Genomic DNA, 13,687 nt, shown 5'->3' on the forward strand with positions numbered 1-13,687 from the left:
GCTGCCAATCCACAGGAACACAAGTTTCACTAGTCTGGCTGCTCACTGCCCTTACTGTTCTGTAAACATGGCTTTCTGTGTAATAGAATGCTTTTCAAAGTCCATGGAGTAAAAGTTAAGTCAACTTTTGAAATAGTGTCAGCAAATTTTAATCCAGCTCTCTTTTGCCATGTGCTGTAAGAGATTCTTCTGTTATGGGAGCAATTATGCTCCCACTCTGTCCCCAAAGGACCCGTGTCTCATTTGGTGAACAGAAGTATTTAATGAGCAGTGATCAGTTATTCAATATTTTGCTTTCCTTGTTGTTCATTGGCATTGCCTTGGGCCTTATTTATTACAAGCCCTTATTAAACACTGCTCCAAAGGTACAAATTAGTTGTTTTCTCATAAGCTCTTTGCTGTCCAACTGGAATATTTGAAGATGCTGGTTAAACCCCTGGGAGATGAGGGGCATGCTGTCCTCAGTACCCATATACTTTGTACCTGCAAAGCTGCTGCTGGGTTTCAACAGCTGCTTGAGACCCAGACTATCAAATAGGACACCCAGGAGATAAATAGTACTTTTCTTTGGCTACCCTTGAAAATTTAGGCGATTGGCTTGCATCATTCTTTAGCTCTGCAGTAGAGGTAGGAGCAAAAGTGTTGCTGAGTAAAATGTGTTTGGTAAAATGGCAGGAACCACCTGCAAATGTGTGTGAACAGAGGGACTGGGTTAAGTTTCTGAAATTCAAGAGATCCTGCTCCAGAACATACAGTTATTTGGGCTTTTTAACAAAAATATTCGTGGGTTCTTTAACGTGAGATGGAAACCTCCTTCTTCCCACTACTGTTTTTGTTTTAAATTTTGTCTTTAAACAAAATCTATCAGTAATCTTTGGTCCAAGACTGAGCCTGGTGTTTATAAACTACTCCAAATCAATGCATGTTTCAGTGATATTGATATATCATATTGATGTTAATCTGAATAATATGTCTTCTGGAGTGAAACTTAAAATGCCTCTTGGGCAAACGCATTAATTTTACATCACTAGCTTACCTGTGTGCTGTGCGTAGCTTAGTTATTCCTACTGTTTCCTGGGTCAATTAATCATATTGACTCTTTAAGTGGAAGATCTTCTACCCTCCAGAAATCTGTCATTTTAAAGCTTAGAGTTGTGTTCCCTCTGCGAAGAGGAGACGACCAGCAGGTCAGGTTGACTCACAAACTTGGGCCCACCTTGGTTAGAAAGAGGGAGGGCTGAGCAACCAGGTGGTTGTTCAGTGTGATGGACCATAGTGTGAGTGCGTGGTGTGCACTTGGGCAATACCCCTCTGGGATATTTAAGAGGGCTCTGTTTTGCCTAAAAGCACAAAAGAACTTGAAACACGGTTTAAATGCCTTCTAACACCTTTGCATCCGTGGAGAGTTTAACAGACGTGTTGGCTTTAATTTCCTGGTTAACTTTTAAACCTGCTTAAAACATGACTAGATGATAAGTTGTGATGTCGTGGTCTGCTAAGTGGTGTTTCAAATGCCATTGACTGGCTTTGAACACTTTCTTTCCTGCTGAGAATGAACCAGGAGCTGTCTTTCATGCCTTTTTAAATTTTTTTCTTTTTTCTTTTTTCTTCCTGTCATAGCTATGTCAGTTACTGCAGAAACTCAAGCCAAATAGCTGTGCTGGCAAAAACCCTAATGAAGGTGCTGTGATAGCAGCGAAAAAGTTTTCCCTCTGGTGCAGCTTTAATTCTATTTGGGAAACTGATTTAAATTAAATCAGGCAAAAGAATGCTTTTGAGTGTATAAGCTCTGTCTCCTGTGAGGTTTTGCTGATAGGGTTGCACCAGCAAAACCTTTAAAGTACACAGAAGCCCAGAGCAAGCAAGAACTAACTTGTAGTCCTTAATATGGTGACTTAAAAAAAAAAAAAAGTAAAAAAAAAAAAGTTGTGTAATCAAAATCTTGACTGAAGAATTCTGAATGTAACTTTTCACCTTGGAACCAGTTTTTAGCTTTGTCATGCGATTTAGGAAGAGCAGAAGTCTATATCTGAATGACTTGTTATTTCATAAGGCCCTGTATGTGATTGTGTTGTGGTTGGTTTTTTTTTTTTTTCCCCTCTCCTCTCTCCTCCCCTTCACAAATAAACAGAGCAATAGAAAAACTGAACGGGTTTCAGCTTGAAAACTATTCCTTGAAAGTTGCATACATCCCTGATGAAATGGCAGCCCAGCAACCTCCGCAACAGCATCCCCAGGGAAGACGTGGATTTGGACAGAGGGGTCCTCCAAGGCAAGGGTCACCCGGCGCAACCACGAGGCAGAAACCACAGTCAGACGTTCCTCTACGGATGCTGGTTCCCACACAGTTCGTAGGAGCCATTATTGGGAAAGAAGGAGCGACAATCAGAAACATTACGAAGCAGACACAGTCCAAGTAAGTTATTTTACAGAACTGTAATTGGAAGCTTTAATATTATGTCCTTGCTTCCCATGTAAAAGGGAACATCACAACTAAACGGTGTGGCTGCAGAGCAAAAGAAGATAACAGCGAGTAGGAAATCTTTTTGCAAGATTCATTTAAAGACTGGATTCTTTGACACATGTTCAAATTCTACGTGACTTGTTTCTCCCTTTAAAAAGAAAATATAAAAAATTTGACAGTGCTAGTAGGACGGTACTTTATACTGGAGAGTTTGTTTATAGTAAGATTCTGGCACAAAAAGTGGAACTGAAAGATCTGTAATATGTTGATCTGTGGGACATACAGTCAGTGTGGTGACATATCCAAGCGTTTAAGTGTTTATTGTAGCTTTAGTTTAAACTAGGGCATTTGGAGGATTTATAAATGTTTTCAATTCAAGGGGGAGGAAAAAAAAAAACCTCATAACCACCAAACTTTCTTTCTCCCTTCACTACTCCTTACACCTCACCCCATGCATTTCTGGTGAATAAATTTCTTGCTGTCAAGTTGCAAACCACACCAAAGCACACATCAGGGAGATGCACGGGAGGCAAAAAGCAAGCTGCTAAGTGACCTAAGAAGCTTAGGGCACTAGGGTCTACAGACGCTGGAGGAGATTGTTTTCAGTGAGCGTTAAATAAATCCCTACCCACAAGGAAGAGCTCAGTGCAGATGCCGAGGGAGGTAGGGATCGTATTTAAAGAATTCTTCCAGGATACCCCTAAGAGCACAGAGTGAAAGATGCTGTCTTCAGCTGTACGCTGTAGTTACAACAGGCAGGACCTGTAAATGAGCTGAACATGAGGGGTGTGAGGGTGGATGGCTTCAGTTTTGAAAGTAGTTAATGAGGATAAGAGAGTCCTCTCTAATTACACCCCCCCTACAAACAAACAGGCTCCCTCTCCCTTTGTCAAACCCAGGATTATCATGATGCTCCTTTCAACCTCTCATTAGCATGTTGTAACCCAGGAGACTATTTACTGTGTTTAACAACACAGATTTAAGAGATTTGTGGTGTCCTGACAAGACTTGGTTGTAGTTTGCCTATGGGTAACGAATTTTTCAGGTGATATCTAGAACGTGTAATTCTCAGACTATAAAAACCCTGGAAGATTGGCATAAGGAAAGCTTTTATCTCTTGAAAGAAAGCTGGACAGAGCAGAAATAATCACAGGTGGCTAACTTTACAGATACGTGACTTCAAGAGCGATGTTTTCATTGTTTTGGGGATAAAAAAAGAAATGTCATCTACTTCCAGTTGTGCCAAGGATTGCCGTGAGCTTCTTAGAAAATGTTGCATCATGAAACAAAATGAATTTTCAGTAACAGAAAGAACAGGAGAAATAAAGGGTTTTATTGGAAAGTGGCATGGCTGGTTGCTAAGTTTGGAAACAGCTATGATTTTAGGGGCGAGGGGAGGAAGCAAAAAGCAGAGGTGGAAAGAGTAAGTGACCTGCAGTTACTGACAGCACAAATAATATCCAAGGCACTGTCTTGATGCAGGTCATAATTAATTTTTGTTCAATTGCTAGAGCTACACAAACCATGGTGTAGGCTAAAGGTAGTGGTTTTAGGGTGGTAGAGAGTAGAGCTAGAGGAAAGGTAACGTCAGGACAAATTTCAGGCTTAAAAGGCACAGAAAAGTAATCTTGAGGATGAAAGCAAGTACTATGATGCTACCTGCTAGCAGAGAAGTGCTAGGAAACTCTGCTGCTGAGGTCATTAAAAAATACAAGGTGGGACAAAGCCTGACTGTACTTGCACAGCCATTATTACTGGAGCGACTGGGCTGGTAATAGAATATTTGGGAAAGCTTGATGAAATGTCGTCTTCAGTGGTTTCCCACAGATTGTCTATCTAACAACTCCCCTGAATATCCTGATTGGAGTTCAGTGAGGAAAGGAGATCCCAGTGTCCACGAAGATGAGGTTTTGCTGGTAAAATCAGGATAGGAGAGGGTCTTTATAACACACCAAAAAAGAAAAAGGCATTTAGGTAATGTTTAAGTAGTGTATACTTGTTTGCCATATAGTACATGGTTACAGTTAGTGTTTTTCTTTCTTTCAAGAATTGATATTCATCGTAAAGAGAATGCAGGTGCTGCTGAGAAACCAATTACCATCCACTCTACTCCTGAAGGCTGCTCAACGGCTTGTAAAATTATTATGGAGATCATGCAAAAGGAAGCTCAAGATACTAAATTGTGAGTAAAAGGCATTTCATTGTGGAGGCATTAAAAATTCTGAATTCTTATTGACTCCATTTAAAGATGCAGTCTTTTTAAAAACTGTTAACAAGTGAATCTTTGCCATTGTCCGTATTTAACTAGGTAAAGGTACTAAGACTTTTTTCCTTTCAGGACAGTCTACTTGCTTAATTAGCCCCAGAACACATCTACATTTTCAGCCATTGTCTGGCTGTGACTTTGAGGTGAACTGGAGCAAATACTGAAGTTTCTTGAACAACTAATAGCTTTTAGTCAGAGTGAGCATAACAAGTTGTGAGCTCTCACTAAAAGCTTTAAGGTATATTTCCTCCTTCCCAACAGCTCTTGCTATTTCAGTCTGAGCTTTATTTAGCAGGTATGTTCCAATGGAGCTATAGGTGGTAGTGCTGAAATGTGCACTGCACCTGGACTCGTTCTGCATCTAGTATAAACATGTGTAAGTAAGTGGGAGTTGTAGTCATTTCTATTAAAATAAAATTTATCTATAATGTGCATAAAAACCTTGCACTCTGGTCTCCAAAAGTCTCACTGGGTGTAACCTCCATTACAGCACAGAAGAAATTCCTTTGAAGATTTTGGCACATAATAACTTTGTTGGCCGACTTATTGGCAAAGAAGGAAGAAACCTGAAGAAAATTGAACAGGACACAGATACTAAAATCACGATATCTCCGTAAGTTTTCAATGGCCTAATCTTTTGGTGAGATGTCTCAAATGGCAGCAATGCTGCTGCGGTATATTCAGGTACAGAGTTCTTACAAAAATATTATGTGTGTTTTGAAGGCTGAGATAACAGCCTTTTGGAGGCCTTTCCGTAATGTGGATTAAACTGTTACTTAAGCTCAGTTAAATTTAATGTAAACAGTGAGCCTTAATTGTAAACTCAGTCAAGAGCAAGCCTAAAAATAACGTAGGTGATGTGGACCCTGTGTTAGACTATATTTTAAGTGTTGGTTGTTTTTAACATATTATACCATATGCAACGATGAGAGTTTTAAACTATAAGCCTGGATCAGTTCTGAGCTATGTGTGAAAATGAGTGAAACTAGTGATGTTTTAGTTTCTGGTATAGACTATATTTTTGGACAAGGTGGTGGGAAATAAAGCAAATGAATACTGAAAAAAAATATTTTTAGTAGCAGCTCTGTTCCTCTTGTCCACTAGCAGCCGAACTGGGATATGTTGGCTAGTTTGCTTCAAAGCAATATCTTTTGGTCTGTGAGTTAGTGAAGGTAACTGAGACCTGTTCAGATTTAGCAGAGATTAAACAGGAATTTTCATATTCACTGGAAATCTGCAAATCACTGATTAGATCAACATCACTGTAGAAGCTTGGCTGTTAATAGTAGTTTTACCCTGGAGTGATATCCTCAGAGAACCTTCTGTTCTGAGTAACGAATACTCTGATGTGAATTTCCAAGCATTTGAGGGCATTCTGGACTTAGGCTCTAGCCAGGGGGCTTGTAGGCTGTAGGAAAGGGAGAAAGTTTGGAAGACACATGAAGAGGTGTAAAGACATGCAGGAAACTGAAAAGGAAAAAAAAAAAGAAAAAAAAACTCAAATAAAGGCAAGGAAGCTAAGAGTGAGTGACATTCCTCAAAAAGAGGAACTTCAAAATTGGGTGAAAGAACCTGAGACCTTCCTGAAGGTATGTAAACCTTTGTGGAATTAGTCTGAGGAAGAGAAGTGAATCAATTGAGAAAAAGCACTAAAATAAGTCTGCTTGAAGAATAGGGTTTGTAAGACAGGCATGCTCTCTTAAATGTGTTGGCATAAACATTTCATTTGCAAGCAGTACACAGACTATTAATGCTATTTTTGAAAAGGGAAAAAAATTATGTACAGGGTAAATGGGATAATGGTCTTCATTCCGTGAAACCAACTTGTCTGTATTGTTAATGACACTAATAATGCATTGTCTGTAAACGCTCAGAGAGTATTTTTTAATTCAGCAAGTTAATGGTTTATTTGCATTAAAATCTTGGCCTCAAGATCATACTTGTCATGCTATGCCTGAAGTAGGCCCATGAAGTTGCCTGGTTTAATTGGTACGTAAAAACCAGCGTACGTGCCCATTGATTCTGCTTTGTCTAATTAGTCTTTCTCCTGATCTCTTCATTTAGGCTTTTTGGTAAGCCTGTCCATAAAGTTAAAGTAAGGCAGCTGGTTTGGGGAAGCGTTTTCTCTCTTCTTCGGGGTGTTTTCCACCACTCTTCCCCCTGAGGCAGCAACTCAGTGCTCGCACACTGGAAACCGAAGGATTGCTTTGTGGATGCATTTTGTGCTTGCTGCTGCCTAACTGAGCGCTTGCCCACTGTGCAAGAAAGAGGCCCTGCATGCTGCTTCCTCTCCTCCCTACCGTGGGCTTCCTCGCTCACCTGCATCCTGCTCTGACTTTTACTTTTGCCTTCACCCCCTAAGCTCACCTTTTCTCAGTACATGGATATGCCACGGCTTCCCAGTCAGTTTTTTCCATTTTACCACAGTAGGTCAGTGTTTGTCACCTGACAAAGCACTAGTTTAATGCTGTCACCCTTTCCTTTTTCTCTGAGGAGTTACTGGAGTTTTGCAGCAAATGTTGTCTTGCATACAGCTTTTGCTTTTCCTGTTATGAGGATTTGGAGGCTCTCCTGCAGGTCCACTGAGGGCTGGGCTTTCCCCCCCCCCCCTCCTTCCTTAAGGAATCCACTATTGTTCTCAAGGAAAGAAAGTTTCTTATGGTCTGTGTTTCTGGGATGTCTAAAAAGTCTGAAGCCCCCTCTCTGTTGGTAGGGCTGGTGTGGAGTGTGAAGCTGAACGGTGTTGCACTGCTCTGCAGCTCATCTTCCTACAGAGCGGGATGGTTTCCACCTTGTGCTTCACCAAAGCACATCTCAACCATCCCACGCCAAACCTCGCGGCGGTGGTTTTTGTTGTGTTTGCTGTGAGGACAGAGTGAAGAGTTTCTCCAGATTCTCCAAGAACTGCGTTTTGAGCCCTGTTATGAATTGATAGTGCGCTCTTTGGAGGGCAAACTTGACACACTGGGATGTCATCGCACTGGAACCTGGATTACCCTCTGCTGTTTGCTAATTAACCGTGTTTCTGTTTCATTTGCAGATTGCAGGATTTGACACTCTATAATCCAGAAAGGACCATTACAGTTAAAGGCAGTATTGAAACTTGTGCCAAGGCTGAGGAAGAAATTATGAAGAAAATCAGGGAGTCCTATGAAAATGATATTGCTGCTATGAATGTGAGTTGTCTTGTGGCACGGGCCCTTTCTGGAGCTAGAACCACAGAAAGATTTAGGTGTGAGGGACCTCTGGAGGTTACCTGGCCCAGCAGGAGGGTTGCTCAATACAGGGTCCGCTTCAGAGTTAAATGAGATTGTGTAGGGACTTGTCCCCTCTTGAACATCTCTGTGGGTAGAAAGTCCACAGTGTCTGGGCAGCCTGTGCCCTGCCTCACTGCTCTCACAGTGAAAATTTCTTTTCTAATATCACATCAGAATTTTCCTGTTGCAACCTCTCTCTATTGCCTCGTGTATTAATTTGTGGGGCTCGAGCAAGTTTTTTTTGTTATTTATGTATATGCTATTTTAATGAAGGCTTTTTCTGGTTTGTTTTGAGTAGGGGAACTGAGAAATTGATTTAGATGGAGAAAATGAATGGGCTTTTCACTTTTTTTTTCTTGTTGCAAAAACCCAAAGGAAAGTGTGTTTATATATTACTGTGATTTATATGCTCTAGTTTGTATGTTTCTTGAAGAGACTGGGAATTACTACTTTATGTTAAATGCATAACAATGTATGGAAGAAGTAACTCCTGCTTTCAACTACTTAATTTAAGAAGGCTTTATTAAGGTTTTTCTTGATATAGATGATAAAGGCATTTAGTTATTCAAAGATGATTGGAGATTATATAATAAAAACAACACACCTCATTAGTTTGCCAAAGTATTACTAATGCATATTGAGAAATGATTGAGATCTTTGATAAGCTATGAAGAGCTTTTTGTGTGTGTATTCAAATCTTATGGTCTAGAATAAGACTGTAGATTTCTTTTTCTTTTTTTTTTTTTTTATAGTAGTCTCTGATTTTTCTAGAAATGGTTGTTCATCATGGTTTCCCTACTGGCTGGAGAGAACGTTCTCCCTGCTTTTCCCCTCTCTTCCCTACTATAAGCAAATTGCAGGACACAAACTGCACACAAGGACACAATAAATTATTTTATAGTGGTACTTTTTTGCTTGATAGTGTGAGCAGGAACATGGGGTGAGCTTGAGACTGCTCTGCTGTTTGGCAAGCTGTGTGGCAAAGCAGAAAACTGCCTCTGTTACTGGATGGATTTCCAGTTTAGTTTGTAGTGATTATTTAGGGTAGTTTTTCAGTTGAAGTTTTTGGGGGTTTTTTGGTGTCTCATGATTGGCTTATCTTGATGGCCTGAGATGGTGCCTGTCTCTAGCTGAGGTATTGCTAAAGCATAGTCATATTACTGGGCAATAATCTGGAAAAGCGGAAAAAGGGTACTGACAAGTTTTGTATCACAGACAACCAATGCTTCCCACCACACGATGCTGCCACTTTTCTCAGCTTTGGTCAAGCAAGGGACATGCAACTTCATAGCTGGTGCTTTTCCAGCAAGCACTGGGGGTATCCTAAGTCATCTTTTGCAAAGCATGGGAAGGAAAGGACACAGGAGGGAGGATGGGGCTATAGTGTGGTGCATACCTCCAGTGCATGAAAAGTCAGGGCTTGTGCTTAGGCTTTCTCTCTTTCTACAGGTATAAAATCAAAAATATTATATTATTTCTCTAATAATTTTTTCACTCTGAAAGTAAATTGTCCTATTGTCTGAATTTCTTGCTATAAAGTTTGTTATAAGTTCCACTGATGAAGTTGTAGCAAGTGATTCCCAGCTGCCTTTCTTGCTTCATGTTTTTAATGTTTTTGGTCTCTGCAGATGTCTGGGAAATAGGTTTGAAGCAGAGTCCTTGGGGTAATGGAGATGAATATTTTTTTTCTTTTTTTAAAATAACATGCTGACGTCTTCTGAAAAGGTTAATAGCCTATGCCAAGTAGGATTTTGGTTAAAGTTAATAACCAGGATTGTAAATCTTAAATAACTCTTCTGCCATTGCAGCTTCAAGCACATTTAATTCCTGGATTAAATCTGAATGCCTTGGGTCTGTTCCCACCTTCTTCTTCAGGAATACCACCTCCCGCAGTGAGCGTTGCCTCCGCTGCTGCTGCTGCTTCATATCCACCATTTGGGGTAAGGGAAGTCTCTGATTGTGGATGGTGATAGCAATCTGTACAACGCTGCTGCTCAAAACTCATCAGTTGGCTGCATTTTTGCCAAATTACCTCAAAGATCTGGGAAGGGTGTCTTAGTAGCTGGATTCTGTCAGTTTTCTCAATCTTGTCTGTCTTCCTGCTTGCACACTTGAACGTATTTCACGTGGCTGCGGTTGGGAACAGGCATTCATTGGTCATTTAGTGAAATGCTCAGTGAAACCAGAAAATGGTATTAGAAAAAATGTTAGATCCTATATTCTAGAGAACTTGAATTATTATAGAAAGAAATCTCATATAAAGAGGAATTTAAAAATTGCTGGAATTTGCAATTAATAATGCTAGTCTGCAGTTGTATTCCTGTTGATATGGAAGGGGAAAAATGATCTCTTGTCATAAAGCAGGGAACTAAAGCTAAAATGTTTGTTTTCATGTAGTAGATTTATAAATATACAAGCCCTGTTGAAATGCAGTTTTGCTAAATATATAGGATTTAAATTACATAGACTTGTCTTTAGAAAGCTATGATTTACTTGCCACGTTGCTCTCTAAGAAATAAGTGAAAAAGTTCAATGGAATCTTACTCATTCTCATTACACAGAGAAGGTGATCTTTCATCTCTGTTCCCTGGTTCTGGTGGCGGTTGCTGTTAGCAACTCAATAGAAGCTGAATTTTCAAAACTTAGTTCTAACAAGTGGGTGACAGAGCTTTCCAAACTCTGACGTGGCTGACAGTGCCCTCTTCTTCGCTCAACACTAACATCCAGGGAGTTGAGTCTGAGGCTCTTCACGAACTAGAAAAGTGAAAATGCAGCCCAGCGCACTGAACTTTATCAAATAACTCAAGTGGGTCTATATATACTGCACTAAAGGGAAGTTGTTGCCTAAATATTTTTCCCAGAGGAAGAAGCCAAGAAAATGTCACTGTAAGGAGCAGGAAAAATTCCACACGCCTAGCATTGTTTGTGGGAATGAACAACTTGGGTGTTATGAATGTATTATTAACTGTATTAATAGTGGCTTTATCAGGAAAGAAGTGCTCCAATGAAAACTACAATGGAAATACGTTTATACTCGGTTATTTTACTGCTAATAGCAGTGCCTCTATTTATGACAAATTCTCTATTCCCCTTGGTCCCTTTGTACTTTGATTAGAGTGGCAAACTAAACTAAAAAAGTCCGGGTTTTTACTTCATTGTATTGTATAAAACGTTTTCTGTGGTAATGGATTGCCTCAATTTATTTCTTCTTTTTTAAGAGAAACTGGAAGTGATTAGTTAACAGTATGTAACTTTCTTTAGTGTGTGAAGTTTGTAGCCTTTTCTTTTTTTTACTCCAGATTTGCAAACTACTTTGCTGTTCTTGAGATTCACTCTGTAAGCCTACAGTTCTGTTCCTTGCTTAGTTTATTTTCATTTATTTCCCACTTTCGTTCCTTTTGTTGTGGTTCGTTCTTGCTTTTCCTTTAAATACGCACCTAAATGGTGCTGAATTTGCCGATTTAAGTCTTACTCGTGTCTGTCCCTCTGCCAGTGTACCTTTCCCCCCGCCAAGATGAACCTTTTTTGGCCTGCTAGATCTCTGGCAGTTTCCAAGTTTCTGGGAATAGGGTAGTGGCAACGTATATGGAAAAAGGCATCAAGAAACAAGTGGTGTTGTGTAGAAGTATGGGGACTTTGCAGCTGGAAGAACCACACTGTCTGAACTCTCTCTTGCTTCTGTTCATGCTGTTTGCTCAGTCATCTGCAGAAGCTCTCGTTCCAGATAGTCTAGATGTGTGACAAGCTAACGTGCAATGGAGGGATAAACTTGCACATTCAGAAGAAACTCTGGATTTTGTGGAGGCTGGGGGTGGTACCAAGGCAGCCCCTGAACCTGAAACTAAAGGCTTCTGAAGCAAATGCATGAACGATTGAAACTATTTCACCTTTTCTTACTTACGTGTGACCTTTTCTGCAAAAGAGCAAGTGGTTCTGTGGGCTTTAGGCAAGTCAGCCCCTGAGATTGCTTTTCTCTAGGGAGAGAAAAGCAAAGGAAAACTATGAGTTTGTCTCTTAGTTGATACAGTTTTTTCAGAAAACAAAGTTTCCATCTTTAGCTTTTTTAAAATACTTTTAAATCTTGTTTGTGTATGAAGTTAGTTTCTATAATTTCTAAGTTTTACTCCTCACCTCTAATTTTTCTTCTCTAGTAGAACAACTTTTAAGACACTGATTAAATGGGCTTTTGTAGAAGCAGAAAGAACAACAGAAAAGGGCTGGCTGTATTTTGAAGAAGTGGAAACCATTTGAAAGGCTAAAGGTAACTGCAGAGAGGGATCTAGGAGAGCTCATAAGGGACTTAAAAGACAAAATAAAAATCTGTGTGAGTAAAAGAGGCTTCAGGAGAAGAAGGCCTTAGAAAAAGCATTAATGAAGAAATCACAGGGAGACTTTATGTCCATTTACCTATGAGCTATTCACTACCAAGTTTCTTGTTTTGGTAAAAGTGTCAGGGCAGCCCAAGTCCCTTTGGGTTGTTCTGAATGGATGTCCTTGTAGGCTTGGGAGCACTGCTTAGCTGGCACTGAGGATATCCTTTTCAGGCAGCTGAAAATCCCTTCTGAAAACACTGCTACCATCAGGGTATTAGAAGTGTATCCTGTTGCTGTCTTGCTTACTTTTATCAGTGCGAATTTTGCCTTCTGCTCAGGACAGGACATAGGTGGCTTTTCCCCTTCTCCTGTTTGAGCAAAGGTGCGTTCCTCGGCAATTTCAGCTGCACCATCATCAGAGAGGTCTCTTGGCATCTAAAGTTGTTTAAACCCTTTTGTGAATGTGTGCTTACAAACCACGCAGTGAGCCTTGGGACCCTGCTGTGATGTGCCTTGAGGGTTAAGAATTTTTTTTTAATATCTTTGAATATTTGGACCCTTTCTTCACCTTGTGGTGGGGAGGGACTCACAAGTGGCTCTCCCTTGGGTCGTAAGAGGTAGGTGGGTAAGCCTTGGGCATTTTTAGAAGAGATTCCGCATGGAGTTGATCTTTCATACGTTCTACTTTGTAGTGACAAGGTGTTGTTCTGACCTCGTGTTCCCAAAGAAACTAAGGTGTCATCTTAATTGTTGAAACTAGTGTCTGTCACATTCCTGATGCTAGTGTTTTATATGGGTGGAAAGAGAAAAATCTGCAGAGTAAACAGATCTAGGATTTTATGTTGCCAGACCTGTCACTTTAAGCTCCGAACACCCATATATACACCCATATACAGCCATAGCCAAGTATTCCTAAAAGTGAGTATTTGGAAGTTTGGGACTGAGTAATTTGATAGGTTTAGCTGCGTTAATGTGAGCTGTGTGATGCTTCATCCTCTCCCTCTTCATGCAAAACTTTTTAAGGTGTATTTGACAGGAGCATAAACAGTGTTCTCCAGCTGCTTCAGGAGTAGTTTGATCACCAGGGTGGTGATGTTATCAAATGCTGGTTTACATTTAGCTCCTTGTACTGGGTCATGTTCAGGAGAACAGTTTCCGTGTAATGGAGATACTGTGTTCTCTGTGGTCCACATACACCAGTGTGAACAATTTCGGAGAACATCAAAGTCTTACTGTACAGAACCTCATCTAATTTAATCGAATGAGGTGCAGCTTCTGTCTCACTAAGAAGCTGGTTGTTGCTTTACCCTTTGTCCTGGCAGTAGAGTCCACACAGGAAGGCACAGGCTGCCCTTGGTATGTGTTTACAGATACAAGCCTGTGTCTG

At 40.3% G+C, this 13,687-nt stretch overlaps 1 protein-coding gene across 4 annotated transcripts in view; it reads left to right on the forward strand.

Moving 5' to 3' along the window:
• IGF2BP3 (insulin like growth factor 2 mRNA binding protein 3) overlaps positions 1 to 13,687 on the forward strand; it is a 117,640-nt gene that overhangs the window by 79,030 nt on the left and 24,923 nt on the right. For 2 of the 4 annotated variants that reach the window (XM_074150203.1, XM_074150204.1), the window contains exons 6-10: positions 2,132 to 2,416; positions 4,512 to 4,646; positions 5,221 to 5,343; positions 7,771 to 7,906; positions 9,796 to 9,927. In XM_074150203.1, coding sequence (XP_074006304.1) covers positions 2,132 to 2,416; positions 4,512 to 4,646; positions 5,221 to 5,343; positions 7,771 to 7,906; positions 9,796 to 9,927 — 811 coding nt within the window. The remainder of the gene's footprint in view (positions 1 to 2,131; positions 2,417 to 4,511; positions 4,647 to 5,220; positions 5,344 to 7,770; positions 7,907 to 9,795; positions 9,928 to 13,687) is intronic. The other 2 variants (XM_074150205.1, XM_074150206.1) reach the window with 2 other exon arrangements.

Source organism: Numenius arquata, chromosome 7 (assembly GCF_964106895.1).
Source record: "Numenius arquata chromosome 7, bNumArq3.hap1.1, whole genome shotgun sequence".
Lineage (NCBI taxonomy): Eukaryota > Metazoa > Chordata > Aves > Charadriiformes > Scolopacidae > Numenius > Numenius arquata.